The sequence below is a fragment of the Notolepis coatsorum genome (assembly GCF_963971535.1).
Source record: "Notolepis coatsorum genome assembly, chromosome: 8".
NCBI classification, from domain to species: Eukaryota; Metazoa; Chordata; class Actinopteri; order Aulopiformes; family Paralepididae; genus Notolepis; species Notolepis coatsorum.
In genome coordinates this window covers 125918139-125946128 of record NC_140172.1, presented here as the reverse complement: position 1 = coordinate 125946128, position 27990 = coordinate 125918139, and the positions used below count along the sequence as shown (strand labels likewise).

Sequence of the window (27990 nt, the reverse complement as noted above, 5' to 3'; positions counted from 1 at the left end):
CAACGAGATCACCATCAAGAACAAATACCCCCTACCTCTCATGAGCTCCACCTTCGAGCCACTGACCCAGGCCTCGTTCTTCACCAAGCTGGATCTCCGAAGTGCCTATCATCTTGTCCGTATCCGTGAGGGCGATGAATGGAAGACCGCCTTCAAGACCCCCAGGGGCCACTATGAGTACCTTGTGATGCCGTTCGGCCTCACCAACGCCCCGGCGGTATTCCAGGCACTCATGAACGATGTCCTCCGTGACATGCTGGAGGTGTTCGTGGTGGTGTACCTGGACGACATTCTTATCTTTTCCAGGACCCTCGAGGAACACATCCTGCATGTCCGCCGGGTGCTGGAGCGCCTCCTCCACAATCGGCTCTTCGTCAAGGCGGAGAAGTGCCGTTTCCACTCCAACTCCGTCGACTACCTGGGCTTCATCGTGGAGAAGGGCTTGACCCGAGCGGATCCTCGCAAGATCCAGGCTGTGGAGGATTGGCCGGAACCCACCACTCGGAAGGAGTTACAGAGTTTCCTCGGGTTCGCAAACTTCTACCAAAGGTTCATCCGGAACTACAGCCAAGTGGCGGAGCCTCTTACCAAGCTGACCTCCCCCGCTCTGCCGTTCGACTGGTCCCCAGCGGCATGCGCTGCGTTCCGCTCCCTCAAGAGAAGGTTCACTTCCGCTCCTATCCTGCTCCACCCTGACCCCAAGAGACAGTTCATCGTGGAGGTGGACGCCTCGGATTCTGGCCTGGGCGCTGTCCTATCCCAGCGTTCTCCTTCCGACCAGAAGGTACATCCTTGCGCCTTCTACTCGCGTCGCTTCCTCCCCGCCGAGAGGAACTACGACACCGGCAATCGGGAGCTACTGGCGGTCGTGGCTGCTCTGGAGGAGTGGCGTCATTGGCTAGAGGGTGCCGAGGAGCCTTTTACCATCTGGACGGACCACAAGAACCTAACGTTCATCCGCGCTTCCAGGCGCCTCAACGGTCGGCAGGCGAGATGGGCCAGTTTCCTCAGTCGGTTCGACTTCTCGCTGACCTTCCGCCCCGGTTCCCGCAACACGAAGGCCGACTCCCTGTCCCGGATGCACTCCAAGGGGGCTCCACCCTCTGAGGACCCATCTCCCATCATCCCGGAGGCCCGAGTGGTTGGAGCCATCACCTTGGGCATCGAGGGTGTGGTGAGGCGTGCCCTACGCTTCCAACGTGCTCCAAGCAACGTCCCTAGGAGCCGTCTCTTCGTCCCTGACTCTGTCCGGTCCCAGGTACTGCTGTGGGGCCATACCAGCCGGTTCGCCTGCCACCCAGGCGTCCATCGCACGTTCTCCTTCCTGGCTCGTCGTTTCTGGTGGCCCACCATGCGGAACGACGTCAAGGAGTTCGTATTGGCCTGCGCGGTCTGTGCCCGCAGCAAGGCCTCTCACCAGGCACCCTCCGGGCTCTTGCAGCCACTTCCCGTTCCAAGCCGTCCGTGGTCACATGTGGCGCTCGACTTCGTCACTGGTCTACCCTCCTCCCAGGGGAACACCTGCCTTCTGACCGTGGTGGATCGATTCAGCAAGGGGGTCCACCTCGTGGCCCTCTCCAAGCTTCCCTCAGCAGCCGAGACGGCGGACCTCCTGACGCACCACGTGTTCCGCCTTCATGGTTTTCCCCAGGACATCGTCTCTGACCGGGGGCCCCAGTTCACCTCCCAGGTATGGCGGGCTTTCTGCAAGGGATTGGGGGCAACGGTCAGTCTCTCCTCTGGCTACCATCCCCAGACAAACGGGCAGACGGAGAGGATGAACCAGAGCGTGGAGTCTGCTCTTCGGTGTGTGGCAGCCGAGAGGCCGGCATCCTGGAGCCGTTTCCTTCCCTGGGTTGAATACTCGATCAACTCAATGGTCAGTTCCGCCACCGGCCTCTCCCCTTTTGAGGCCTCCCTGGGCTACCAGCCCCCTCTTTTTCCCGCACTGGAGACGGAAGTGGCAGTTCCCTCCGTGCAGGTCCACCTCGACCGCTGCCGTCGCGTTTGGGAGATCACCAGGACCGCGCTGCTCCGGACATCTGAGCGCGCCTGTCGTGGTGCCGACCGGCGCCGGGTTCCCGCGCCGACTTACCGCCCTGGGCAGAGGGTGTGGCTCTCCGCGAAGGACCTCCCGCTACGGTCCTCGGCCAAGAAGCTCAACCCTCGCTTCGTCGGTCCTTTCGAGGTCCTGAAGGTACTCAGTCCGGCGGCCCTGCGCCTGAAGCTTCCTGCATCCATGCACATCCACCCCGTGTTCCATGTCTCCCGGGTTAAGCCCGTCTCCCTCAGTCCCCTTATGCCTCCAGCTCCTGATCCACCGCCTCCTGTGCTAGTGGATGGTCACCCCCAGTGGCAGGTCCGCCGGTTGATGGGCGTTCGTCGGCGGGGCCGGGGGTTCCAATACCTGGTGGACTGGGAGGGTTACGGCCCTGAGGAGCGTAGCTGGGTCTCCCGGCAGCTCATCGTGGATCCCGGCTTGATCACCGACTTCCATCGGGCCCATCCTGACGAGCCGGGTCGGCCTGGTCGCCGGGTGGCTCCCGTGGAGGGGGGGGGTACTGTGAGGTTTCTGTCCTTGCTTTCTCACTCGTTCTGTTCCTTTAACCACCCTCGCTTTGTTTTCATTCATTTTTTCTGTCAAGTATTTCAATTCCCTCGTTCACACGTTTCTCCCCGTTGACGTCATCTGAGACGTCGCTGATTGGTTCTCTCACTTCCCCACGCTTGTCAATCACATTCCCCAGCTGTCACTGCTTTTCAATCAATCGATCCCTCATTATTTATACCCCGTTTTCCCCACCCTAAGTTGTTGGATCGCCTTGATTTGTCGCTGGATGTTTTTCCCCGTTGCTGCTGTTTCACTGTGCTGTTCTCCAGGAATTCCTAGAAGCCTTCGCTTGGATACCTGCTCCGTGGCGCGCGCTCGCCTCCTCGGTTGTCCCTGTTCCTTTTACGCAGCTCGTCTGGGTGAGTTTTTCTAGATTGACTGTCTTGACCTATTTCCGATTTTCGTGTGTAACCTTTACACTGAAGTCTACCACCTTTTTGTCAAACAGTCACTCACCCAGCCATTATCGATTTTGCTCTTTCCTTTATGGAATAATATTTTTGGGATCTTCCACCTCCCTCTGTGTGTTTGCTCACGCCGAAGATATTATTTCACATTTGGACAGTGTTTGGATTTTTGCTCACTGTGTGTTTACACGAAGATATGATTTCACATTTGGACAGTGTTTGGATTTTTGCTCACTGTGTGTTTACATGAAGATATTCACTTGGGCTGTTTTTGGAATATTGCACATCACTGTGTTGTTAACACGAAGAATATTACACCCTGTCCTCCTGCTCGTTTCAAGTCTGCTCTGTCACTGACTCGTTCCCTCTCTCCCTCTCTCGGTTCTTGCACAACATCTGAGAGATCCGCCGTGAGAATTCTGCAGAGCGGTACAGAGGTCTGCTCCTGCTTCCCAAGACTACCCTTCCGGGAGAAGCTGCAGAGCAGCAGAACTTTGCCCCTTGTTCATTGTACCTATTCTTGTTGACCTGCTTTCCCTGTTTCACTTATTCTTATTACCAAATAAACAAGCCCTCGTATTTGGCAACTCTGAATCCTACTCTCTTGTGTCGTTAGCATTTGGGGTCGTTGTCAAACCTTAACACTGAGACTCCTCTACACCATGAGACTCCTCTACACCATGAGACTCTGAGACTCCTCTACACCATGAGACTCCTCTACACCATGAGACTCCTCTACACCACGAGACTCTGAGACTCATCTACACCATGAGACTCTGAGACTCATCTACACCATGAGACTCTGAGACTCATCTACACCATGAGACTCTGAGACTCATCTACAGCCATGAGACTCTGAGACTCATCTACACCATGAGACTCTGAGACTCATCTACACCATGAGACTCTGAGACTCATCTACACCATGAGACTCTGAGACTCCTCTACACCATGAGACTCTGAGACTCATCTACACCATGAGACTCTGAGACTCATCTACACCATGAGACTCTGAGACTCCTCTACACCATGAGACTCTGTGACTCCTCTACACCATGAGACTCTGAGACTCCTCTACACCATGAGACTCTGAGACTCCTCTACAGCCATGAGACTCTGAGACTCATCTACACCATGAGACTCTGAGACTCATCTACAGCCATGAGACTCTGAGACTCATCTACACCATGAGACTCTGAGACTCCTCTACACCATGAGACTCTGTGACTCCTCTACACCATGAGACTCCTCTACACCATGAGACTCCTCTACACCATGAGACTCCTCTACACCATGAGACTCATCTACACCATGAGACTCTGAGACTCATCTACACCATGAGACTCTGAGACTCCTCTACACCATGAGACTCCTCTACACCATGAGACTCATCTACACTATGAGACTCTGAGACTCATCTACACTATGAGACTCTGAGACTCATCTACACCAGGGTTTCCCAAACTTTTCAGGCCGGGACCCAGAAAATAAGGTGTCAGAGAGCCGCGGCCCAATGCACATCGTCAGGCTTTTTTTTTGCCAGGCGACCGATTTTTTAAGCCAAATATCACTTCAATCCTATTAAGTTAGTTCAAGTTATAGTTATTCATTTATATGTGCTATTTATGAGAGGGCTAACTTGTTGCAAAATAATAATGATAATAATAATAGCCTCATTAAAATACTATTGTTGCTTCGGTTGTTTTCAGCGTTTTATGTGCATAATCTGTTATTTAGTTTGAAATGTTTGTTGAAATAAGTAGATTTTTCGTTTTTGTTTATTTATTAAGTTAATATAAAACCATATAGTCACATTTTAGAATACAATAGAATAGAATTTTAGAATACAACTAGAAACACTGTCCTGGCCTGCTTCTAAGTTCAGTAGCCTGAAAAAAAAAAAGAAAAAAAATATTATTTATTTTTTTAATCATCTCGCAGCCCTCCCGTGGCTGCTCGCGGCCCACCTTTGGGTCGCGACCCCGACTTTGGGAACCACTGATCTACACCATGAGACTCATCTACACCATGAGACTCTGAGACTCATCTACACCATGAGACTCATCTACACCATGAGACTCCTCTACACCATGAGACTCTGAGACTCATCTACACCATGAGACTCATCTACACCATGAGACTCTGAGACTCATCTACACCATGAGACTCCTCTACACCATGAGACTCTGAGACTCATCTACACCATGAGACTCCTCTACACCATGAGACTCTGAGACTCATCTACACCATGAGACTCCTCTACACCATGAGACTCTGAGACTCATCTACACCATGAGACTCTGAGACTCATCTACACCATGAGACTCTGAGACTCATCTACACCATGAGACTCCTCTACACCATGAGACTCTGAGACTCATCTACACCATGAGACTCCTCTACACCATGAGACTCTGAGACTCATCTACACCATGAGACTCTGAGACTCATCTACACCATGAGACTCCTCTACACCATGAGACTCTGAGACTCATCTACACCATGAGACTCTGAGACGCATCTACACCATGAGACTCCTCTACACCATGAGACTCTGAGACTCATCTACACCATGAGACTCCTCTACACCATGAGACTCTGAGACTCATCTACACCATGAGACTCCTCTACACCATGAGACTCTGAGACTCATCTACACCATGAGACTCCTCTACACCATGAGACTCTGAGACTCATCTACACCATGAGACTCCTCTACACCATGAGACTCTGAGACTCATCTACACCATGAGACTCTGAGACGCATCTACACCAGTGTTTCTCAACTGGTGGGTCGCGACCCAAAAGTGGGTCGCGGGGCCATTTTGAGTGGGATTTGGGATTTGGGATTTTTTTTTTCACTACCTATCTTTGTGAAAGTGGCTTCTCAGCTCTGGTCCAGCTGAAGACAGAGCAGAGGAACAGATTGGACATTGAGCATGACCTCAGAGTTGCTTTGTCTACCATCACCCCAGACTTTGAGACTCTTGTCAGGAGCAAACAACATCCCCAGTTATCCCATTAGTTCCCTGGGATGTTAAGCTAAGAAGTCTGCTAAGAAGGATATATTATTTATTATTATTATTATTATTATTATTATTATTATTATTATTATTATTATTATTATTATTATTATTATTATTATTATTATTATTATTATTATTATTATTATTATTATTATTATTATTATTTTATTTCATTATGTTTTTAGCCCTAGTTGCACTTTTGTTGCAACCCCAGTTATCCCATTAGTTCCCCCAAACTTAGGTCTGTTATGTTAAGCTAAGAAATCTGCTAAGAAGCATATATTATTTATTATTATTTTATTTCATTGGGTTTTTAGCCCTAGTTGCACTTTTGTTGCACTTTTTTGTGTTTATTTCATGTTTTTAACAGTGCATGAAAGATTGCGTATTACTGCAATTTTTTTTTTTTTATATATCATAGTAGTTAAAAAAAATTGGGTCACGACTTAATGACTAAGGAAAATGTTGGGTCCCGAGGCTAGACCAGTTGAGAACCACTGCTCTACACCATGAGACTCTGAGACTCATCTACACCATGAGACTCATCTACACCATGAGACTCTGAGACTCATCTACACCATGAGACTCATCTACACCATGAGACTCTGAGACTCATCTACACCATGAGACTCATCTACACCATGAGACTCTGAGACTCATCTACACCATGAGACTCATCTACACCATGAGACTCTGAGACTCATCTACACCATGAGACTCATCTACACCATGAGACTCTGAGACTCATCTACACCATGAGATTAATCTACACCATGAGACTCTGAGACTCTTCTACACCATGAGACTCTGAGACTCCTCTACACCATGAGACTCTGAGACTCATCTACACCATGAGACTCTGAGACTCTTCTACACCATGAGACTCTGAGACTCCTCTACACCATGAGACTCTGAGACTCCTCTACACCAGGGCTATTCAACTAAATTGTTCAGGGGGCCACATTGTCAGAAACCCAAGGGGCCAGGGGCGGGACTGCCACGGCACCTCCCCGTGCTATGAATATATGTACACTTGACACAACACGCAACCACATTTTCACAACTTTTATTTAACTACATTGCAAAAGTAGTATACTTTTCAAAAAAAGTGCTTCATTTATGTGCCACATCTGCAACATCTCCTGCAAAAAGTGCTTCATTTATGACTGTGCAACAACTGCAACATCTCCTCTTCAACATTTCAATATAAAAATAAAATAAAAAACAAACAAGTGCATGATGTGCATCTGAACATTCTAACATCAACACTTGAACAAAAAAAACATTTATAGTGCAGCTGAGCTTATGAAAAAGTGCTTCATGTCTGTGCAACAACAGCAAATCACAGCATCTTATTAGCACTTATTGTCCACTCTTAACTCTCAAACATCAGGGGGGGTGGGGGGCAGACAGGCCTAGCCTACATACACACATCTAATGAGAGAGATTGCACTTCTTTGACTGGGCAATGGCAGAGAAATAGGAAGTGAGGGCTACCCGCAAACAGTGATGCAAATGCTCATTTGTCAAGGAGGCACGGTTGCTTGTTTTAATGGCATTCATGTGAGAGAAACTGGATTCACAAGTGTATGTTGAGCCAAACATTGTTAGCACAGATATTGCCAGCGTTTTTATTTTGGGGAATGTGTTGACATGAATACACTTTATCCAAAATGTTGTGGTGGATTCATTCTCAACTTAAGTGCCTGCTTCAGAGCAGATGATGCTTGCATGTCAATTATTTCAAGTTGCAGGAGACCTTCATCAATGTGAAGTGATGCAAGGAACTCTTGTCCTTTTGTGGAAATAGCAGCTACATTGGCAAATGGGTTGCTCACAAAATGCATCAATTCTCTGGACATGTCAAATTCATCAAATCGACTTGCAAAGTTTTCCCTCAATTTATCAATGAAATCTGTCATTAATTGAGTGACTTTTGGCTCAATTGTGCGTGTGAACGTTGACATAAAAAAAATTATATTTTTTTATTATCATGTAATCTTTGGCGGGCCGGTCAGAATCATCCCGCGGGCCGGCAGTTGAATAGCCCTGCTCTACACCATGAGACTCTGATACTCATCTACACCATGAGACTCCTCTACACCATGAGACTCTGATACTCATCTACACCATGAGACTCATCTACACCATGAGACTCTGAGACTCATCTACACTATGAGACTCTGAGACTCCTCTACACCATGAGACTCTGAGACTCATCTACACCATGAGACTCTGAGACTCATCTACACCATGAGACTCATCTACACCATGAGACTCTGAGACTCCTCCAGTGGTTCCCAAAGTCTGGGTCGCGACCCAAAGGTGGGCCGCGAGCAGCCACGGATGGGCCGCGAGATGATTTAAAAAAAATAAAAATAAAAAAATAAAAAAAAACGTTTTTTTTATTTTTTATTTTTTTGTTTTTTTATTAAATTTTTTTTTCAGGCCACTGAACTTAGAAGCAGGCCATGACAGTGTTTCTAGTTGTATTCTAAAATTCTATTCTATTGTATTCTAAAATGTGACTATATGGTTTTATATTAACTTAATAAATAAACAAAAACGAAAAATCTACTTATTTCAACGAACATTTCAAACTAAATAACAGATTATGCACATAAAACGCTGAAAACAACCGAAGCAACAATAGTATTTTAATGAGGCTATTATTATTATCATTATTATTTTGCAACAAGTTAGCCCTCTCATAAATAGCACATATAGATGAATAACTAACTTGAACTAACTTAATAGGATTGAAGTGATATTTGGCTTTAAAAATCGGTCACATGAAAAAAAATAAAAAAGAAAGCCAGACGATGTGCATTGGGCCGCGGCTCTCTGACGCCTTATTTTCTGGGCCCCGGCCTGAAAAGTTTGGGAACCCCTGCTCTACACCATGAGACTCTGAGACTCATCTACACCATGAGACTCTGAGACTCCTCTACACCATGAGACTCTGAGACTCCTCTACACCATGAGACTCTGAGACTCATCTACACCATGAGACTCATCTACACCATGAGACTCTGAGACTCCTCTACACCATGAGACTCTGAGACTCATCTACACCATGAGACTCATCTACACCATGAGACTCTGAGACTCATCTACACCATGAGACTCTGAGACTCATCTACAGCCATGAGACTCTGAGACTCATCTACAGCCACGAGACTCTGAGACTCATCTACAGCCATGAGACTCTGAGACTCATCTACACCATGAGACTCTGAGACTCATCTACAGCCATGAGACTCTGAGACTAATCTACAGCCATGAGACTCTGAGACTCATCTACAGCCATGAGACTCTGAGACTCATCTACACCATGAGACTCTGAGACTCATCTACACCATGAGACTCTGAGACTCATCTACAGCCATGAGACTCTGAGACTCATCTACACCATGAGACTCTGAGACTCATCTACACATGAGACTCATCTACAGCCATGGGCACAGTGTGGCTATAAAGCCTCCTGTGGATCCATGAGCACAGTGTGGCTGTAAAGCCTCCTGTGGATCCATGGGCACAGCGTGGCTGTAAAGATTCCTGTGGATCCATGGGCACAGTGTGGCTGTAAAGACTCCTGTGGATCCATGGGCACAGTGTGGCTGTAAAGCCTCCTGTGGATCCATGGGCACAGCGTGGCTGTAAAGACTCCTGTGGATCCATGGGCACAGTGTGGCTGTAAAGACTCCTGTGGATCCATGGGCACAGCGTGGCTGTAAAGACTCCTGTGGATCCATGGGGCACAGTGTGGCTGTAAAGACTCCTGTGGATCCATGGGCACAGCGTGGCTGTAAAGACTCCTGTGGATCCATGGGCACAGGGTGGCTGTAAAGCCGAGACTCCTGTGTATATTCCTGTATTCATGTATGGTGACGTCAGTACTCATAGTAGCCCTTTCAGTATGGCGACACCATGTTCACTGTATAAAATGACCTATTGTAAAGTCTAGGATAATCACAGCCTCACATAACTTTACAGACATAAACTAAAGACCTACAGTAGTCCGTTCAGAGCATGAATGGCTTGTCTAGGTATATTGACAATAAGTTTAGATTTTCTGAGCTATTTACAGCCAAGGAGCTTTTGTCATCCAATCACTGCAATAGGCTCTCCAGATATGAAAATCTATTGATACCTTTGTTAACTTTTCTAAAATGTTCTTTAAGGTCTTGGGGTCTTAACACTTTCTGCGCCAATCACGTAATATTACGTGTTTGCTCGCCAGCGGTTGAGCGCCAAACACGTAATATTGCGCTTTTAGACCCTTTGATCTTTTTCCTCTGATCCCCATTCTAAATCATCATCCGGGTCATTCTAGCCGTCCCTGGGTCATTTGTATACTTTGGAATATCACCAGGTGGCAGTATCGTCTGTGTCTGAACTGGAATTGCATTGGTGTGGATACACGTCTTCCTTTTTTTCTTTTTTGGTAGGGGCTCCTCCTCCTGCTTGAACAGAGATTCACATTGATCGTCTCGAAATTCCATTGCCTAAGCGTATTTTACCATCGAAACGTGTATAGACATATACACTAGTAATCACGATGGCGATACGATCACTTGGAATTATTCTTTTTGGAATACCTTCTTATAAGGTAAGGTATATTCTTTTTTTTTTGTATTTTATTTTTTTATTATTTTTTAAACAAACACATAAACAAACATGACAACACACGATAAGATATACAAACACACATATGCTCCAGCTCATACCCCCCCTCCCGGACCCCCCATTGGATAATCCAACCATTATAACTTGTTCCTAACCAGACACTACCATTATATGCTAGCTTTTATTCTCTCCACCACTTCTAACCACATTGCCATTTTGGATTCATTGTAATCACAGGTAAGGTATATTCTATGTCTATTTTACCGAACCTGAAACGTGTTTTTCTAACGATCACAGTTCTGTGTTTCACCGGATGTAAAACATGCTCGGCAAACACGATCACAGTTTTGAGTTAAAACGACATAATTGAGCATGGAGATGGCAATCGTTGGGCCATCACATGATGTCCCGAGCCCCACTGCACTCACAGATATCATCATTTGAATGGGCGAGATTCAAAACATAATATTAAAACTACATATTAATAGATGTTGTAAGTGTTACCTGCTGCTGATCTTTAACCCCCCCCCCCCACACACACACACGCAACATAATAATACATATGATTTTAAGAAAAAGCTTAAAGATTATTATTTCAACATTTATTTTGGTAATTAATAGGGCTGTACCGAATATATATTTTTTCTCTCGCATTTTAATGTTCTGTTGAGGTTTTTTTCACGGGTGTTTGAGTGTTTGCTGTGACATCATCATTAGACTATCTAGCTTAAATTATATTTATCTATTAATTAGATCCTGATGGATTCAGTGGGAGCCTGTCTATTTGCAGTGTGTCTGTTTTGTTTAAGTGTGTTATTTATTGTTTTTGTGTGAATGTATGTTTTGTTAATAATATTGTGTTGAGTGTGAAGGTATATTGTGTTACCATCCATGGAAGTTATTGGGCCCCAGGAAGAATAGCTGCTGCTATGCAAAAGCTAATAGGGATCTAAATAAAACAAACACACTAACACACACACCGCTACATGCACACACATGCACACGCACACATTTTCTTGGCCTTTTGTGTAGCCTTTTCTCCTTGTTCTTATGACCCAATAATAATGTAATTATGTCAACAGACATGTCTGTCTGTAGCAGGAGGCTCCCTGCAGGCTTGGTCTGTGGCAGGTATTAAGACTCTCAAGTGACCTTCAGACGGGATGACGTCAGCTGAAAAGAGGATCTACATCTGAGCGGAGTTACTCAAGAGCTCCAGGGCCCTAACACATGTTGATTACAAGAAAAAGCCAATTAAATAAAACCACAGTCTCATTGTCTAACAGCTGCTCTAGTCTAGTGTAAGATGAGAAAGTAAGCAGCCAGCCAGCCACCCCTAGAGAATCGCCAGTTTAACATGAAACAGCCTAATTATGATAGACCTCCTAAGTAGTGTGACTTCAGACCTAGAAGGGGGTTTCCTAAACACATTGTACATGTGAGAGTAAATTGGCACTCTTATTCGTCTCATTGTAATCTTAGTGTTTTGTACTTAAATAATACCACGGCATAATGGTATCATGGTATTTCCATCATATTTTGGTCCCTACCATCCTCCTAGTGACCAAAATATGATGGAAATACTGTACCATGATACTTAAATTTTTTTTAAATACCATGTTACCTTTTTGAAAAGAACATACTATTTCTGGAAAAACCATGACACTTAACCTCTTAACGTGCAACGGCCCGGCGCCTCTTGAGGACGATTTGCCCACCGGCGTGATGTGCCACTTTGCCGACCTCTAGCGGCTCGGGTGTGCATATTTTTTAATACAATATATAGATCGAATTAAAGCCCTATTTGTTGCCTGTCGATTGCCGTTTAGTGGTTCTTGAGTTACATGCCGATATGTGAGGCGTGCGTCAAAGTATATGGCAGACTTTTTATTTTTCAAATACCACTCCCGACTGTCGAGCCTCTACCTCCGTCAATCATTTGGCGATCTTGAAGATTATTGGACAGGGTTGTAACCAATGATTCTGGCTTTCCAATGATCCCCCAAGTGGGAATGAGCGAATCAGGGATCTAGGTGAAAAGTCACAAGCGCAAACAGGAAGAGAAATTTCTGCGGAATGCATTGGAGTCAATGAGGAAATCGTTTTTCTGTAGCCTTTTTTTCTTCTCACTTTTTTTACCAAAATCACTCCTAATCACTCATTTCTGAACGGATTTCTATGAAATTTCAGCCATACCAATTTTTTGGGAAATATTACTTCTGGACTACTAACTACTACAGAAAAACGTGAGTAACACGTTTTTCTACAACTCAAGTTCAGACCTATGTTACTCTATTTCATTAGCACTAAAAGTGAATTTTCTTTATTGTATCAGACACTTCACAGAATGTCATCATTCAAAAGAGACCAGGCTCATGCATGTATAGTATAAAGTATAGTATTTTGGTTTACAAAAAAAACTATGCAGTCCTCAAGTTCAAGTAAAAAAATTGCCACTTTTGGGGGGCGCCTGTTAAGATAAATTGCTCTCATTTCAGCCTAACTGTGTCTGTCCTCCCCAGCATGAACAGAGCAGCCAGACACGTCCTGCATATCATAGAAACCTCCTCATTGACATTATTAAAAATGACCTCAGTTAAAACAAACGCTTGTTGTTCCAAGGGGTGTAGGAGCACAAGAGGTCCTAAAATACCCACTGGACACGTTTGAAAAGCACTCCATGACATAACCAGAAACCGGAGAACGACGCCGATTAGGCCTGAGAAGCAGCTGTTAAAACGTCTCTCCTCTGCAAGTTTTACGAGCTGAGTGTTGCGATGCATAAAAACAAACATATTTGAACTGGTTTTGAGGAGAGAGAGAGGGGGGGGGGGGCGGGGGCTCTTTCTGCTGCCTGTCAAGAGTGACGTCCCCACTGTAAAAAGCCTGTGGTGCTGTGACCGGCTGTTCTACGCTTTTGTTTTGGAGTATATGAATACATGGGGTACATAATGAGAAACATAAAAAGGTGACATGTGGGCCATTTGATCCTTTTCCCGACAGTGTTTTTTATGTGAGACAGAGTGCCTTTGGACCATGTTTCTTTAGTTCTCCCTGTTCTTGTACTGGTTATGAGTTTACAGGCAGGAACATGTTGTTTGGTCTATAACTCTATTAAAACCGTGCTGTTCCTGCATGTCCTTGGAAGCCACTGTGGCTGGCAGTAGAGGCGGTGAGGGGTGTTCTCAGCCCTGTCCTGTGAGAAGGGGCATCGGCCTCCTCTTCCTCTCCCACATGGTCGTTTGAGGCCACTGCATGTTTTCCCTTAGCGTTGCCCTTTGCATTGTGACCAGGTCCCCCCCATATGCAGCGATGCCGAGAGCTTCACACAAAGCCAGGCGTTTTACTGCTAACGGTCAAGGAGACCTGCTGGCATCTAGGGCATTCAGGAGGAAAGAAAGACAGAAAGAAAGAAAGAATGAGAAAGAAAGATAGATAGATAGAAAGTAGGGATGCTCGATATTGGCTTTTTTACCGATACCGATATACCAATATTGTCCAACTCTTAATTTCCGATACCGATATCAACCGATACCGATATATGCAGGGTTTCCCCCCCCCCAAAAATGGAATAATTTCAGGTAATTAACATTACATTATGCATACTTTTGACAATAAATAAAATCAGAATTTGTTCTTACTTGTTTGCCTGGGTAAATAAAGGTTATAGGAATGTAATTTTTTTTTTTTATTATTAAAATTTGAAAACTGATACCGATATTTTCCGATATCACATTTTAATGCCGATATCGGCCGATAATATTGGTAGGCCGATAATATCGGACATCCCTAATAGAAAGAAAAAGAAAGAATGAGATAAAGAAATATAGAAATTAAGAAAGAAAGATAGAAATAATTGTACAAAGAGAAAGATAGAAAGAATGAGAGAAAGAAATATAGAAATAAAGAATTATAGAAAGAGAGATAGAGAAAGAAAGATAGAGAGAAAGATAGAGCACCACTCAACAAGTAAAGTTACTGCACATCCACAATCACAATACTTTATCCCCAACTTTATTGAAACAGATAAATGAGTTTAGCACAGACAATAGAAATAAATCAATGAACATATATCTTTTTTGTAAACAACATATTTCCTCTCACAGCTTTGAGTGCCACTAAATCTGCCTTCCCCACTGTTATCGTCCCACACTGGCTGTATAGCTGCCTGGACGTGATGTAGCTGCTGATGCTGAACCATGCAGGACCTAGAGCCATAGAGAAGAGTTAGGCAAACCCTACTGGAAAGGGACAAACAACAAAGGATGTCATACTTATTGCTACTGTTACCTGTACCTGTACTATATTTTCTGAAAAACGTTTTTTCTCTCGAAGAGGCAAAGTCGTCATGGGGTGGCAGTGCGATCGTTTTATCATTATTAGATTAATGCAAAACTTTGGTATGGCCTGGCTTCTACAGCTGGGTTTGCCTTAAACTCTTACTCTTTACAGCTTATGCTAAGGAGCACTACCGGGCTGCGACACTAGAGAGCAGCATTACATTGTTGTCGACAGACGCTGCACAGAGATGGAGAACAATCTATCTTTTGGAGTTGTACATCTATTTTTAAAGCCATTGCCGTTTCAATCTATCTGTATAATAATGTCCAATCTTCTAACTATCTGTCGCTGCTATGGAGATAAATCAACTCAGACTTTTCCATCAGGCCAGATTATTTCTCTTGCAGTTTGCTTACTATAGGCCTACCTACAATATCTGACCGTACAGAATTTATAAAATGAATGAGTCTCTGATCTTGTGCTCTCTCTCTCTCTCTCTCTCTCTCTCTACACACACAAAGGGAACGCAGGTGTTATAGATGGTTGTACCACTGATGAAACCTCCCAGATATTCCCAGCGGTAGCTTTAGCCTACCTCCTTTACTGGACATGGAGCAGTAGACCTACTGTACCACTACCTACTATCACCAGTGACCTATGGAACTGTTACAGTCACACTACATGAGACATACTGCTCAGTGTGGGAAACTCACTCACAGCTGGGAGAATAGTATTGAAAATGCTGTGTGTGTGTGTGTGTGTGTGTGTGTGTGTGTGTGTGTGTGTGTGTGTGTGTGTGTGTGTGTGTGTGTGTGCGTGCGCATTATATGGTCTTGGGTTTTACTAGTTGGTTAGTAAGTGGGAAAATGAAAATGGGTCATTTCTTATCAGGGCTGTTTAATGGATCTAGTTAAGAAATGGGTTATTTGAATGTCAGATTTAAGGTGAGGTTAATGGGGACGTTCACACTGGGCCAGTAGACGGCAGGAAGACAGGAAGCCTGATGTCATACATTTTCAATGAGAGGATGATGGTAAAACCATGTCGGTGGCAGAGGGGCAGACGGAACTGGGGTGGAAGTTGAAATATTTAAGACTTTTCGCTGTTCTCCACCACAGATTCCAATGTTGTTCGTTTCTCTTTGGACTAGGAACAAATTAGACGTATTCAAAAGGCAGCCTGTGCCTCACCTCCCGATACGCTTCACAAATGCAAACGCTCCCATCGTTGGGAATGGGAAAAATATACTACTAAATATATATAGAACTAAATGTGATATGAACTGAATGTGATGGGAACTAACTATAAATGTACAATCAGGGCAGATAAGACGCTCCCTCAGTATTGACTACATTAACAGTATTGGCTTTTTTACAAAGGAAAACACTGCGATGTCAATGTGTGGTGAGGTAGACGCTGGGTATGAGGGTTAAGGTTATAGGGACCAGGAGGGAATGAATGTAACAATCTGATATGAATATAACCACTGTCCCAAGAGAAGGTGTGTGTGTGTGTGTGTGTGTGTGTGTGTGTGTGTGTGTGTCTGTGTGTGTGTGTGTGTGTGCGTATTTGCATGTGCGCATATGTGCATGTTTGAGTATTACACATGTGTGCCTGTAAGCTATATGTGTGATGAATGCAGTGAGATCCACTTCAAAGCTATAGGTTCTGATCTAACTGAGTCACTGTCAGAACCGCCAAGGAACCCAGCTGGAAGAAACACTTGGATCTCACGAGCCCCTCTTACCCACTACACTACTACAGGGTCAGCGACAGTTAGCTCGTCGTTATATATTTCCAAATACATATTTGATGACTCGTTTGATTACTTCCCTGAATCTCTGTGTTGCCTCCATGGGTTTGTTTAGCTGGGGGGCATGCCTGGCGTCGAATAAAGCAGAGCTATTGATCCTACGCTGCAGACGTGGCCACGAACCTCGCTGTGGAAAATCGACTATTTTGGGTCGAAATCTTGTGTAGTTGCTCCATCACCGGTGGCTTCGGTCTTTTCTTTAGGCAAACATATTCAATCATTTAATGATTTAAAATAATGAAATAAAAATGATAAAGTACAAAAATAAAAAAAGAGAGAAAGGACAAGGCGGGGTTGGATCAGAAATAAAATCATTATTTAAGGCACACCTTTATAATCTGCTGCTCCATCACATATGAATACAAGAAACACACAGAGTGACGACAGAACAGAATTGTATAGGGATGGGCTCACAGGCAGGGTGTCAAGTCTAATCCTGGACTGAATGATCTTTTACAATGGCGATGTAGTCCGTTGAAAAGTCATACTAGTCTAGCACACGACCAGGCTTAACCCCGTCATCCATTACTGTTAAAAGTACAATATCAAACAGTACAACTTAATACAGGGAAACCACCTTTGGATCTGTGAAATTACACCAATGACAACAATAACACAAACATAAAGTCAAAACATTTGTACCAATCATTGATAGAAAAGTGCCAACAGTAATGGATTTAAATAGAATGAAGAACGTTTTAAATATCGTTACAAGTATTATAGACTGGATAGGATTGAGTTGTATTGCAGATACAGTAAGGTCAATAAAATGACTAGGCATTAGTATAAATCACATCTCACATACTGAATGTGTAAAAGCTCAGGTTTTGTCATTACAGTATCTATATCTACAGTACTTCAGGTGAACCAGCTACGTGCCATATCAAAGGTATAAGGCACCCCTCTACCAACATTTAGGGATGTTTTCTAGGCGTGGTTTCAGCCCAAGTCTAAACCTTAACAGGCCACAGCTCTAGTGGGGCGAAGCTGGAAATCAAAAAGCGACACGCTCCCCCGCACACGACAGGGAGGACGGATGCATACGAGCTTCATTATCACCCGTTCATATTTTCTCATCAACCATTCCCCCCGATGAATCAAATGTGCCAAGCTAGCCCGAGAAGCTAGCGAGAGGAGCGATGGAGACGAGCACGGACTGTTTTCTACTTTTAGACGAGCACAGCCGTTTTCTACTTTTCGACGAGCACGGCTGCTTTCTACTTTTAGACGAGCACGGCTGTTTTCAACTTTTTAGCTGGTGCTGAATTCCAGGTCATTTTCAACATCGTATCCAATCCATTGACCGTATTCGCACGGTGGCCATTTTGCTCTTATGTCACACAACTTGAGCGCGACATAAGAGCAAAATGGCTGCCGTGTGTAATGGTCAACCGGTGTAGCAGAACTGTAATGCGTCTCCTCTCGTTTCCTCTATAGGAGCTCGTCCAATAGTGCTCTGACTCTGACGCTCTGGGCGGCAGAACATATTTTATTTGTCAGAGCCGACACGCTTGTGCGGTCTTGAAACAAAACCCAATTTAAGATTCAGATCTAAAGCAAAGTTTCGGTTTAGGGGCTTATTCCACACCCGTGACACCATCCCTAACGGCATAAGTACTCACAGCTTTTGAAACTCCGTCTCTGTGCATAAATGCTACAATGAATGAAGAAGCATGAGTGCAAAGCGAGGTTCAGTGCAGAACATATAACATCTACCATATATCTATCTATACCTCTTCCTACGCTTTCGTAGCCATAATAAACGCTTAGTTTGAAGCCCTAGTAGAACGTCGCAGTGCAGACTGAGGGCAACTGCACAGAGGATACGCTACCGAATGATTTATACTTCCATTGGGAATCATTGGAAGCGTTTTCTTTTTTTTGTCTTAAGCTTAGATTTATAGAACGTGAGAGTGAATGCGAAGCGTATGGCTGTACCTTTTATTATCAAAACCTGCCGTATGGTTTGCCTTCATCTGCAAATGATGGAACTGGGACCAAGTACAAAATCTTGCTATCATCTTCATTAGCTTGACTAGCAAAGCTAAGCATAATGGCCACTACGTATCCACTGTCTGCTATGGTACTTTGAGCCGTTAAAGCTCCAGCCAACAGTTCAACTCCTTATTTTCTATCTCAGAAGAGGAATCTGTGGTTGATGTCTTATAAACAAAGGCCTCATATCTTCTCGTATTTTATCCAACCTCTCTCTCTCTCCGTTCTCCTAATATCATGTAATCTTAAGAGTCTAGCGATCTAAACTCAAGTAATTCATATCAACCCTCAGATGCACTACCAGAATGATCTGCCCCCGGGTCTTTGTCCTACACTAACCTAACGCCATCCCGACTCCCTAAGCCAATCGGTATCATGCCTGCTTCCGTGCAGCGCTGCGGATTCAGTCTTATTCGCAGGCGGTAGCCATTATTTCATTTGTCAACGTCAAGCTTCACTTCCTGTCAGAAGTGAACTGGGGGTGGCAACTGTTTCCTGTTTGGCAGCAGAGTGATTTCCTGTCTGCCCTGGGTGACTTTGCGGCCGAGGAGAAAGGTGGGCCGAGGGACTACGGAGCACCGAAGCAGGGCAGGGGAGTGTGATGGATGACACCCCGCTGGAAGTCACTGTTCTGGGGGTGGAGAGGAAGGAAGGAGGGAGGCCTGGATCTGATATGGCTGCTGCTCCAGGACTCCATTTTACATTAGCAGTTTTGGGTTAAGTCGGCCATTGGTTGGGAGCAGTGATTCTAGTGTATGTGTGTGTGTGTGTGTGTGTGTGTGTGTGTGTGTGTGTGTGTGTGTGTGTGTGTGTGTGTGTGTGTGTGTGTGTGTGTGTGTGTGTGTGTGTGTGTGTGTGTGTGTGTGTGTGTGTGTGTGTGTGTGTGTGTGTGTGTGTGTGTGTGTGTGTGTGTGTGTGTGTGTGTGTGTGTGTGTGTGTGTGTGTGTGTGTGTGTGTGTGTGTGTGTGTGTGTGTGTGTGTGTGTGTGTGTGTGTGTGTGTGTGTGTGTGTGTAGAGGTGGGGTGTGATGGGGACAGGAGTGGTGTTTTAAAGTCAATCTGAACGGCTGTGCTGACTGCTGGACAGAACACTGGGGACTAGATGTAAAGTGCTGAACTACAAGCTGTGGCCGGGTGAGTAGGTATAGGGACTGTAGTCATTAGGCCTATCCTGATATGTAGGAAGCGGGCTCCACGTTGTTGTTCTGTCCGTCCTCTATAGCCCTGTTCTTCTCAGTCGTGCACAGCTCTGAAGACTCCGAGTCCTCCACTGCTTTCGTTGACCTGTCCGGTAAAGAATATTATTAATAATATTATATTATTTCACTTTGGTAAAAACAGATGGTCACTCCTCAAGAAACGATTCATGGTCAAGACACATCGCAAAACATTATGTATATTTTTTCTCTGCATTTGCAAAGGATAATTCATATGTTTGTAAAACCACAATCACTGATTTAAAGCCACTAAGTATAATTTTCAACACTAGTATATCATATCATTGTCAGAGTAGTTGATACCTTGGTATAATTACAGTAAACAAATGAGACCATTGCCAAAACAATGACAAGATTATACGATTAGACCAAATTCCCCACAAACTCTGTTGCTTGCTGTTGCAAAGGAGATGTTGCCATTTGTTCGCCCCCCTGGCAGCTTGCTGGATTGGTATTTGTTTTGAAGAAGCCAGGAGAGGGTGAACAGCCCGTGTGAACCGTGCATGTGGAGGTATTTTTGTTGATGAAGCAAGTTTTGTTTAGAAAGGCTTTGCACCACAATGCCGTTCAGTGGCTCACAATGTAAACACAATACACAGAGACTAACAACGGACTCGCCGCGGCCCCGTCAATTCTCTTTCAGTCTCTTTCATTCTCATCGCGTTCCTGCGGTAATCCTGCCAAGGTATGGACGTTGAATTCACAATGATATATTGATGTAAAGACAAAGTATTTATTTAAAGATGTGTTAGACTGCAGTCGTAAACGGAGAGTAAGAGCGTGCACAGCTAAGCCATTACAAAACAGACTGGCTAACTAGTCACAGCCCTAATCTCTCATGGCTTTAGGGTAGATGTTACCTTCTGGGTTAGGAAATAATAACTTACATGCGTTATCTGGCTATACTGGGAGGAAGTTAGTGGACTGAAGTAAATTAATACATTGCTATTAAACCCTTACAAAAAGTATCATTGCATTTCCTAAAAGGTATCATGGTATTTTCATAGTCTTTGGTCACTACGACGACGGTAGTGACAAGAAAATGATGGAAATACCATATTATTAGTATTGTGGTTTAGATTGGAATATACCGGGGTATTATTTAAGCACAAAATGGTAACATGGTGATACATGACTTTAAAATTATTTATGCAATAGTCGGTACTATGGTAAAACTGAAATTACCATCAAGCTACCATGATACTTTTTTTTGTAAGGGAAAGAACATTCCATCCAAAAAATTAAATGAGTAAATATCAGTAAATATAGCTCAGTGAAATTATGAAAATATCAAGGTCAAAGTGATTGATTAACAGTTCCTGTAAAGGCATATAAGCAAAGACCTCGATTCTCTAATCATTGTCATCATTTCATTGAGCTATATTAATACTTCCTGGAATATGTCTAGAATTATAAGTAGAGGATGGGTCACTGTTGTCATAGAAACGTTCATAAATGGCTTCCCCTTTAGCACCGGAAAACGGTAGTCAAAAGTAGAGTTGTCTCTCAGTGGTGAATAACCTCTGGGAGAGAACGTACGCTCTGTGACCCCGCCCCTTGTTATAATCCCATCACGTCACACAGTGACATCACATACCCCAAGTCTTCAACTCAATAACTCCCAAACCAAATGTGACAAAGTTGACAGTTTTAGTAACATGAGAGTGAGATAACTGAAGCACAGCAGCTCTGTTATGCGGAGTGAGTGAGTCACCTGGACCTGAGGCTGTAAACCCAGTGCAGTGCTGCTGCGGCGCCGTGAGGGAGAGACGTTTCAGAGGTTTCAGAGGCGTCACGTGTGATTAGGGCCATATATCCTGAAATATATAGGATTATACCGACTAGAGCTTTGATTCTCTGTCTGAACCTGGTTGGGCCTGGCCCGCATTCTCTAAATCCCCCCCCGGGCTTGGATCAGGTTTTAACTTTTTTCTTTTTTTAATTACAAACCGCTCATAGTGGACATGTGCTTGTGGCCACTGGGCATTCACAATAGCAACAGCGCCAGGACTCACACTGTGACCTTTTATAAATCCATATATTTTATAGCAGAAATTCTGAGTTTTTATTCGGGCTCGGACCCAAAACTGCTGCCGTGGTCCGGGGGTTTGATACTGGTTCATGTAGGGTTGGGCCACATTTTTTGGGCCCCAATCAAAGCTCTAATAACCAAATTTTGCGCATGTCGATATGTTAGGTGAGTGCATTCCTCAAGTGCCTAGGCTGTTTCATTTTGTGCCCCGCTTTTAATTAAACATAATGTTCCAACAACCAATCAGATGTTGACAGACAAACATTACAGACATTTTGACAGATAAACATTACAGGCATGTTGACAGAGAGCCAACACTGTGGAGAATGTTGTATTTGTGCGCTGGTGCAGCTTTCTTTATCACATTTATTGTGACGGAATTAAATGTGATAACGTACCATGACATGTACTTCATGTACTTCAGGTCATACATCCCAGGCCTAATGTGTGATCAGTGTTACAAGGTATTTCCATCAAGTTACTTCCAAGTAATCTATTACATAGTTACACCTTTCAACCAAAGCTATATTTCAGCATAATACTACTTTTGAGTTTGTTCAAATAAGTCTTACTCAAAAAGCATGCTGGACATGGATCAGCTTAGTAATGTGTAAACTGTAAAGGACACGTTTGAGTGAAATATTTGTTCACCTAAAAAAAAATTCAGCCCTATGAACTGAAAGTAATGTGTACATTTCAAAGGCTACGTTCACACTACAGGCAAAAGTGGCCCAAATGAGACAGTTCACAACAGTGTGAACATCACAAATCACATGGAATCTGATATTTTCCATTCTGATTTGAGCCACTTCTATACGTGGTCCTGAATCAGATAAAAGTTTGGTTTGTTTTAATTAGCCTCCACTGCATTCAGTGTATGAACCATAAACCGTGACTTCAGCATCCTCCACGTTTACATCTATCATCGTTATTGTTAATTTGTGCATGCGGGTCAGTTCAGGAAAGTGACCAGTCCACACTGGAACAAATCTGAGCAATAAATCATTTGAATTGAGCACTAACGATTGTAGTGTGAACATAGCCAAAGAGGTTAACTGCTCTTAAAGTATTTTGATTTAGGATTTAAGTCAACGGTAATTGAATAAGAGCAAACAGTTATGAGCGTTTGAAATAACTGTGGTAGAAATATGATTCTGAAAGTAAATTTGAGTTACTTGACAAAGGAATAATAATGACCCAACCCAACCTATAACATAGTTGCTCGTGGAAGTACAACATTACCCTAACTGCCATAACATGGGATCACTGATCATGAATAAATAGTAAATATCCCATAATTCAATATTGGGTGGCATATGGAATCTGGATAAATTATAACTAAGGCCTTGTTCAAACTGTCAGCCCAAATTAGTTTTCTGGCATGTCCAGATTGTATCCAGATTTAAATTTAGAATGTCTGACCAGCACAAAAAAAAAGAAGAAAATCAAAACCACATTGGTTCCAATAGTGTTTCTACAGATGAGGATTTTAAATGCTGCTTTTCCACTGCATGGTACCTACTCGACTCGACTCTACTCTACTCGCTTTTGGTACCTGGTACTTTGTTAATTTTCCACAGCAGGTAGTACCCCCCCCCCCCCCCCCCGTCAGTGTAGCTGGTCGTCATAGCGAGGGCGCCGTGACGTCATCTTCAAAGCGACGCACACAGACAATAGAGGATTTTGAAGCTAGCTATGCAGCTATGAAACCAGTGCATTATTAGCTAATGTATGCTAGCCACAATGCTAATGGTTATAATGGGAAAACCCAATCACATTAGCACATAAGCTAACACAATTAGCAATCTTTTTGTGTTACTAAACTCTTTGTTCTTGGTGGTAAATTGTGTTGCTGTTGGTTTTGTTTAATCATGCTGCAAACAAATAATGCTAATGCTAATGTTTAGGGTGGTGTAGTGGTTAACACTGTCGCCTCACAGCAAGAAGGTCCAGGGTTCGATTCCCACTTGGGGACCAGGTTTCCGCGTTGCCAGGTACCCAGGTGGGGTATCTCCCAGGCCTTTCTGTGTGGAGTTTGCATGTTCTCTCCGTGCTCGCAAGGGTTTCCCCCCGATAAGAGACAAATATGCACAACAGATCGCTAATGCTGTCGCGTCCCTGACGAAGATGGGCAGAAGCACTTGGATTGGTCCCCGGGGCGCGGTACCTCGCCGACGCCCCTATCTGCTCCCGGCTGCCCTTGGGGGGAAGGACGACGGGATGGGTCAAGTGCAGAGACTCAATCGTATCGGCGACCCAACAATTGCATGTGTGTGTGTTCCTGTGTGTGTGCTGCCCATCGCATGTGTGTCACTGCATGCCAATAAAGACTTCTCCAAAGTCCTGCATTATTATAATTTTTTTTTTTTTTTATATCTACTTTTTCTCCCATTTTCTATTTTTCTCCCATCCCAATTTCGTATCGTCCAATTCAACCCTCCCCTGTCTCGAACGCTGTTAGGCCATGCCTCCCACAAGCCGGCTGCGATGTGGACTAAGCCTTACATTGCGTGTCCCCTCCGGTATTCGAGGAAGCAGCAGTCGCATCTTTTCACCTGCACAGCGCGATCTCTCAGCGTCGGGGGTCTGCGTTTTGGAGGGCACGCCGCCCCCGTCGCTTCCTGATTCTGCTGCGCAGGCGCACCAACCGACCTGTAGGAGTCGCTGTCCACAACGTCCGATCCCCACCCATCAGCTTCCCACCCCCTAATACTGCCAAATGTATTAGTATGAACAACCAGCCAAGCTGATAGCAATGCGGAGAGCTGGGCTCGAACCCAGCGTCTCCTGCATTGGTGGTGAGCGCCTTGCCCACTGCACCACCTAGCCGCCCTATTATTATTATTATGATGCTAATGTTTAGTAGTCGCGGGGCTATTTGAAGATGGCGGGATTGTGTTTTTGTGCAGGACGCCCCCCGTGTAGCGCAATGATGATGTAGTGATGATTCTCTCTTCTGACCAATCAGTGTTTCAGGTCACTTTTTAGTCCCTGTTCTACCCGCTTGGAACCTCGACAGAGTAGGTACTAAAGAAAGTACCCGGTACCAGGTACTGTACCATCTGCAAATTTCGGCAATGGAAAACCGAAAAGGCTGAGTAGAGTAGAGTCGAGTCGAGTCGAGTAGGTACCATGCAGTGGAAAAGCACCATAAGTGTCTGGGTCACTTGCAACACGACACACAACAACAACAAATCCAGAGTGATGGATATGGAGGATAATAGAGGGAGCAACAGTCCGTGGACAGACGCTGAAATGCTAATCAGATTAAGCCTGCAGTCTGAACAAAGACTAGTACATCTGGTTTGAAATCTGGTTTGAAATGAATACTCGGTACTGGTTTGACACCGGTACTCATCTGGATTATACATACTGTAGCTCCCAGTGGAAACGACACATAGCTGAAGCTTGTAGAGACCCAACCTTTCAGCGCCGAGTGCAGTGAGACGGAACACAGACTTAAGTGAAAAGCATGCGATTGTTTATGACTTATTCATCTGTGTTAGGCTACGTTTATTTACTCATTATGGCGAAGAACCACAAAAGCCCATTTTAAATCCCATTTTAACAACTCGAATACAAAAACATTTAATATATTTGATATGATTTAATCTCCCGACAGCCACGGGCTACCAACAAAAATAACTTTTTAAGGCCTTACATTAAGAATTATTGTACTTTTTAAGACTTTTTAATACCTCCGCAGATCCCTGTTTAAAGACAGTAGAGGTTGAGTATCACAATCACATTAAAAAGTGATTGGGACTGAACACCTCCAAATACCGGGCTGTTTATAAAACTAATTCAGAACAGACTGACACAGTTAATTGGTCTCAGGGGTTAATTTAGCTAGTTGCCCTCCTGCTAATGAGTGGGTCACTATTGGTAGTGAGAGTGAGAGTGAGAGTGACGTGTGGTGCAGGAGTCTCACTTTTCTCTGTTGAAGATGATGAAGTCTCTCTCAACGTTGTCCAGACGTTGCTGCAGCTGCCCGTTCTGTGACAGACGGAAACAAGACAGAATACCAAGTCAATTCACAAATAAGAGGGAAATAGGGAGGGACCTTATTACAGCCTCACGTATAATAACGTATATCACACCGGTTACGGTACCTTATGTATACTGCACCTGTGTATAGTGTATACTTTACTTACTCATAGTATATATTTATATTCTAGTGTTTATTGTAATGTATAATATAACTGAGAGGGCATACAGACCCTCATCTGCACCTTTGATCACACTGCCTACAGTACTTGCTCATATGCTTATATTCAGAGTTCATTATATTGTTTACACTGCCTATTTTAACTTCTCTACTGTAAATCTATCTATCTATCTATCTATCTATCTATCTATCTATCTATCTATCTATCTATCTATCTATCTATCTATCTATCTATCTATCTATCTATCTATCTATCTATCTATCTATCTATCTATCTATCTATCTATCTATCTATCTATCTATCTATCTATCTATCTATCTATCTACTGTGTCTGTCTGTCTGTATGTCTGTCTGTCTGTCTGTCTGTCTGTCTGTCTGTCTGTCTGTCTGTCTGTCTGTCTGTCTGTCTGTCTGTCTGTCTGTCTGTCTGTCTGTCTGTCTGTCTGTCTGTCTGTCTGTCTGTCTGTCTGTCTGTCTGTCTGTCTGTCTGTCTGTCTGTCTGTCTGTCTGTCTGTCTGTCTGTCTGTCTGTCTGTCTGTCTGTCTGTCTGTCTGTCTGTCTGTCTGTCTGTCTGTCTGTCTTTTATTGGTCATCGTAATTTGCAGAAATTGCTTATCTATGTACACTACATAAAGGAAATATTCCAATCAGCATTATGTTAGCAGCAGATGGATGGAGGAGATGTAACTACATTTAGAGGTCACTTACTCTCTCTCTCTCTCTCTCTCTCTCTCTCTCTCTCTCTCTCTCTCTCTCTCTCTCTCACTCTCTCTCTCATGATCTACACCTGCTCCACACACACCTTTTTGATTTCTCACATGATTTCTCACTAGTTACTAGTTACTATTTCTCACTAGCATGAAAACGGGAAATACAAACAATTATTTTGTGTCAAAGTTTCCCATTTTGTACATGCTTGACTATGTAGGTGTTTGCAAACAGGCATCTTTAGGGGGTCGCAAACCAAAGCAGTTGAGCACCATCTGTAGGATGACATATGATGACCATGAATCAAGCCAGAGGCTGCGGCCAGGCAGGGTAACGCTAGCGGCCAGGGTAACGCTAGCTGCCAGGGTAACGCTAGCGGCCAGGGTAACGCTAGCGGCCAGGGTAACGCTAGCGGCCAGGGTAACGCTAGCGACCAGGGTAACGCTAGCGGCCAGGGTAACGCAAGCGGCCAGGGTAACGCTAGCTGCCAGGGTAACGCTAGCTGCCAGGGTAACGCAAGCGGTCAGGGTAACGCAATCGGACAGGGTAAGTTTTTTAATCTATGAAAAGAACGTACAGATGCGTTGACTTACAGCTGGTCAGCTAAAAATATTATTGGCCGTAGCTATTTGCTGAAATTGCTCATCTACGTACATTACATAAATATCCCAATCAGCATCATGTTAGCAGCAGATGGATGGAGGAGATGTAACTAAGTTTAGAGGACACTTTCTCTCTCTCTCTCTCTCTCTCTCTCTCTCTCTCTCTCTCTCTCTCTCTCTCTCTCTCTCTCTCTCTCTCGCCGATCTGCTCCACACACACACATCTTTAGCCGTCCTACTCATGTGACAACAGCCGCCTCTCTCCCGCCACGCTGTCCTCACATACTTGTGGTGTCAAGTGGAGAGAGACAGGTGATTTCTCACTCTCCTCAGGAGATGGTGAAGGGACACAGATATACATCATCATCACTATCACCATCATCATCACCATCAGGAGAGAACTGACAAACTGACGGAGGAGACAGAAGAGAGAGACTACACACAGTACAGTGTACAGGCACACACACATGGATACACACACACACATGGATACACACACAC

The 27990-nt window shown here is 44.3% G+C and overlaps 1 protein-coding gene across 1 annotated transcript in view; it reads right to left on the bottom strand.

Moving 5' to 3' along the window:
• Window positions 1-19927: 19927 nt before the first annotated feature.
• Window positions 19928-27990, bottom strand: part of stk32a (serine/threonine kinase 32A) — a gene marked incomplete at its 3' end in the record, with an annotated part of 257623 nt that continues 249560 nt past the window's right edge. Inside the window, exons 9-10 of the mRNA XM_084319706.1 lie at window positions 25942-26006; window positions 19928-20045 (exon numbers count right to left, since the gene is read on the bottom strand). Coding sequence (XP_084175832.1) covers window positions 19928-20045; window positions 25942-26006 — 183 coding nt within the window. The remainder of the gene's footprint in view (window positions 20046-25941; window positions 26007-27990) is intronic.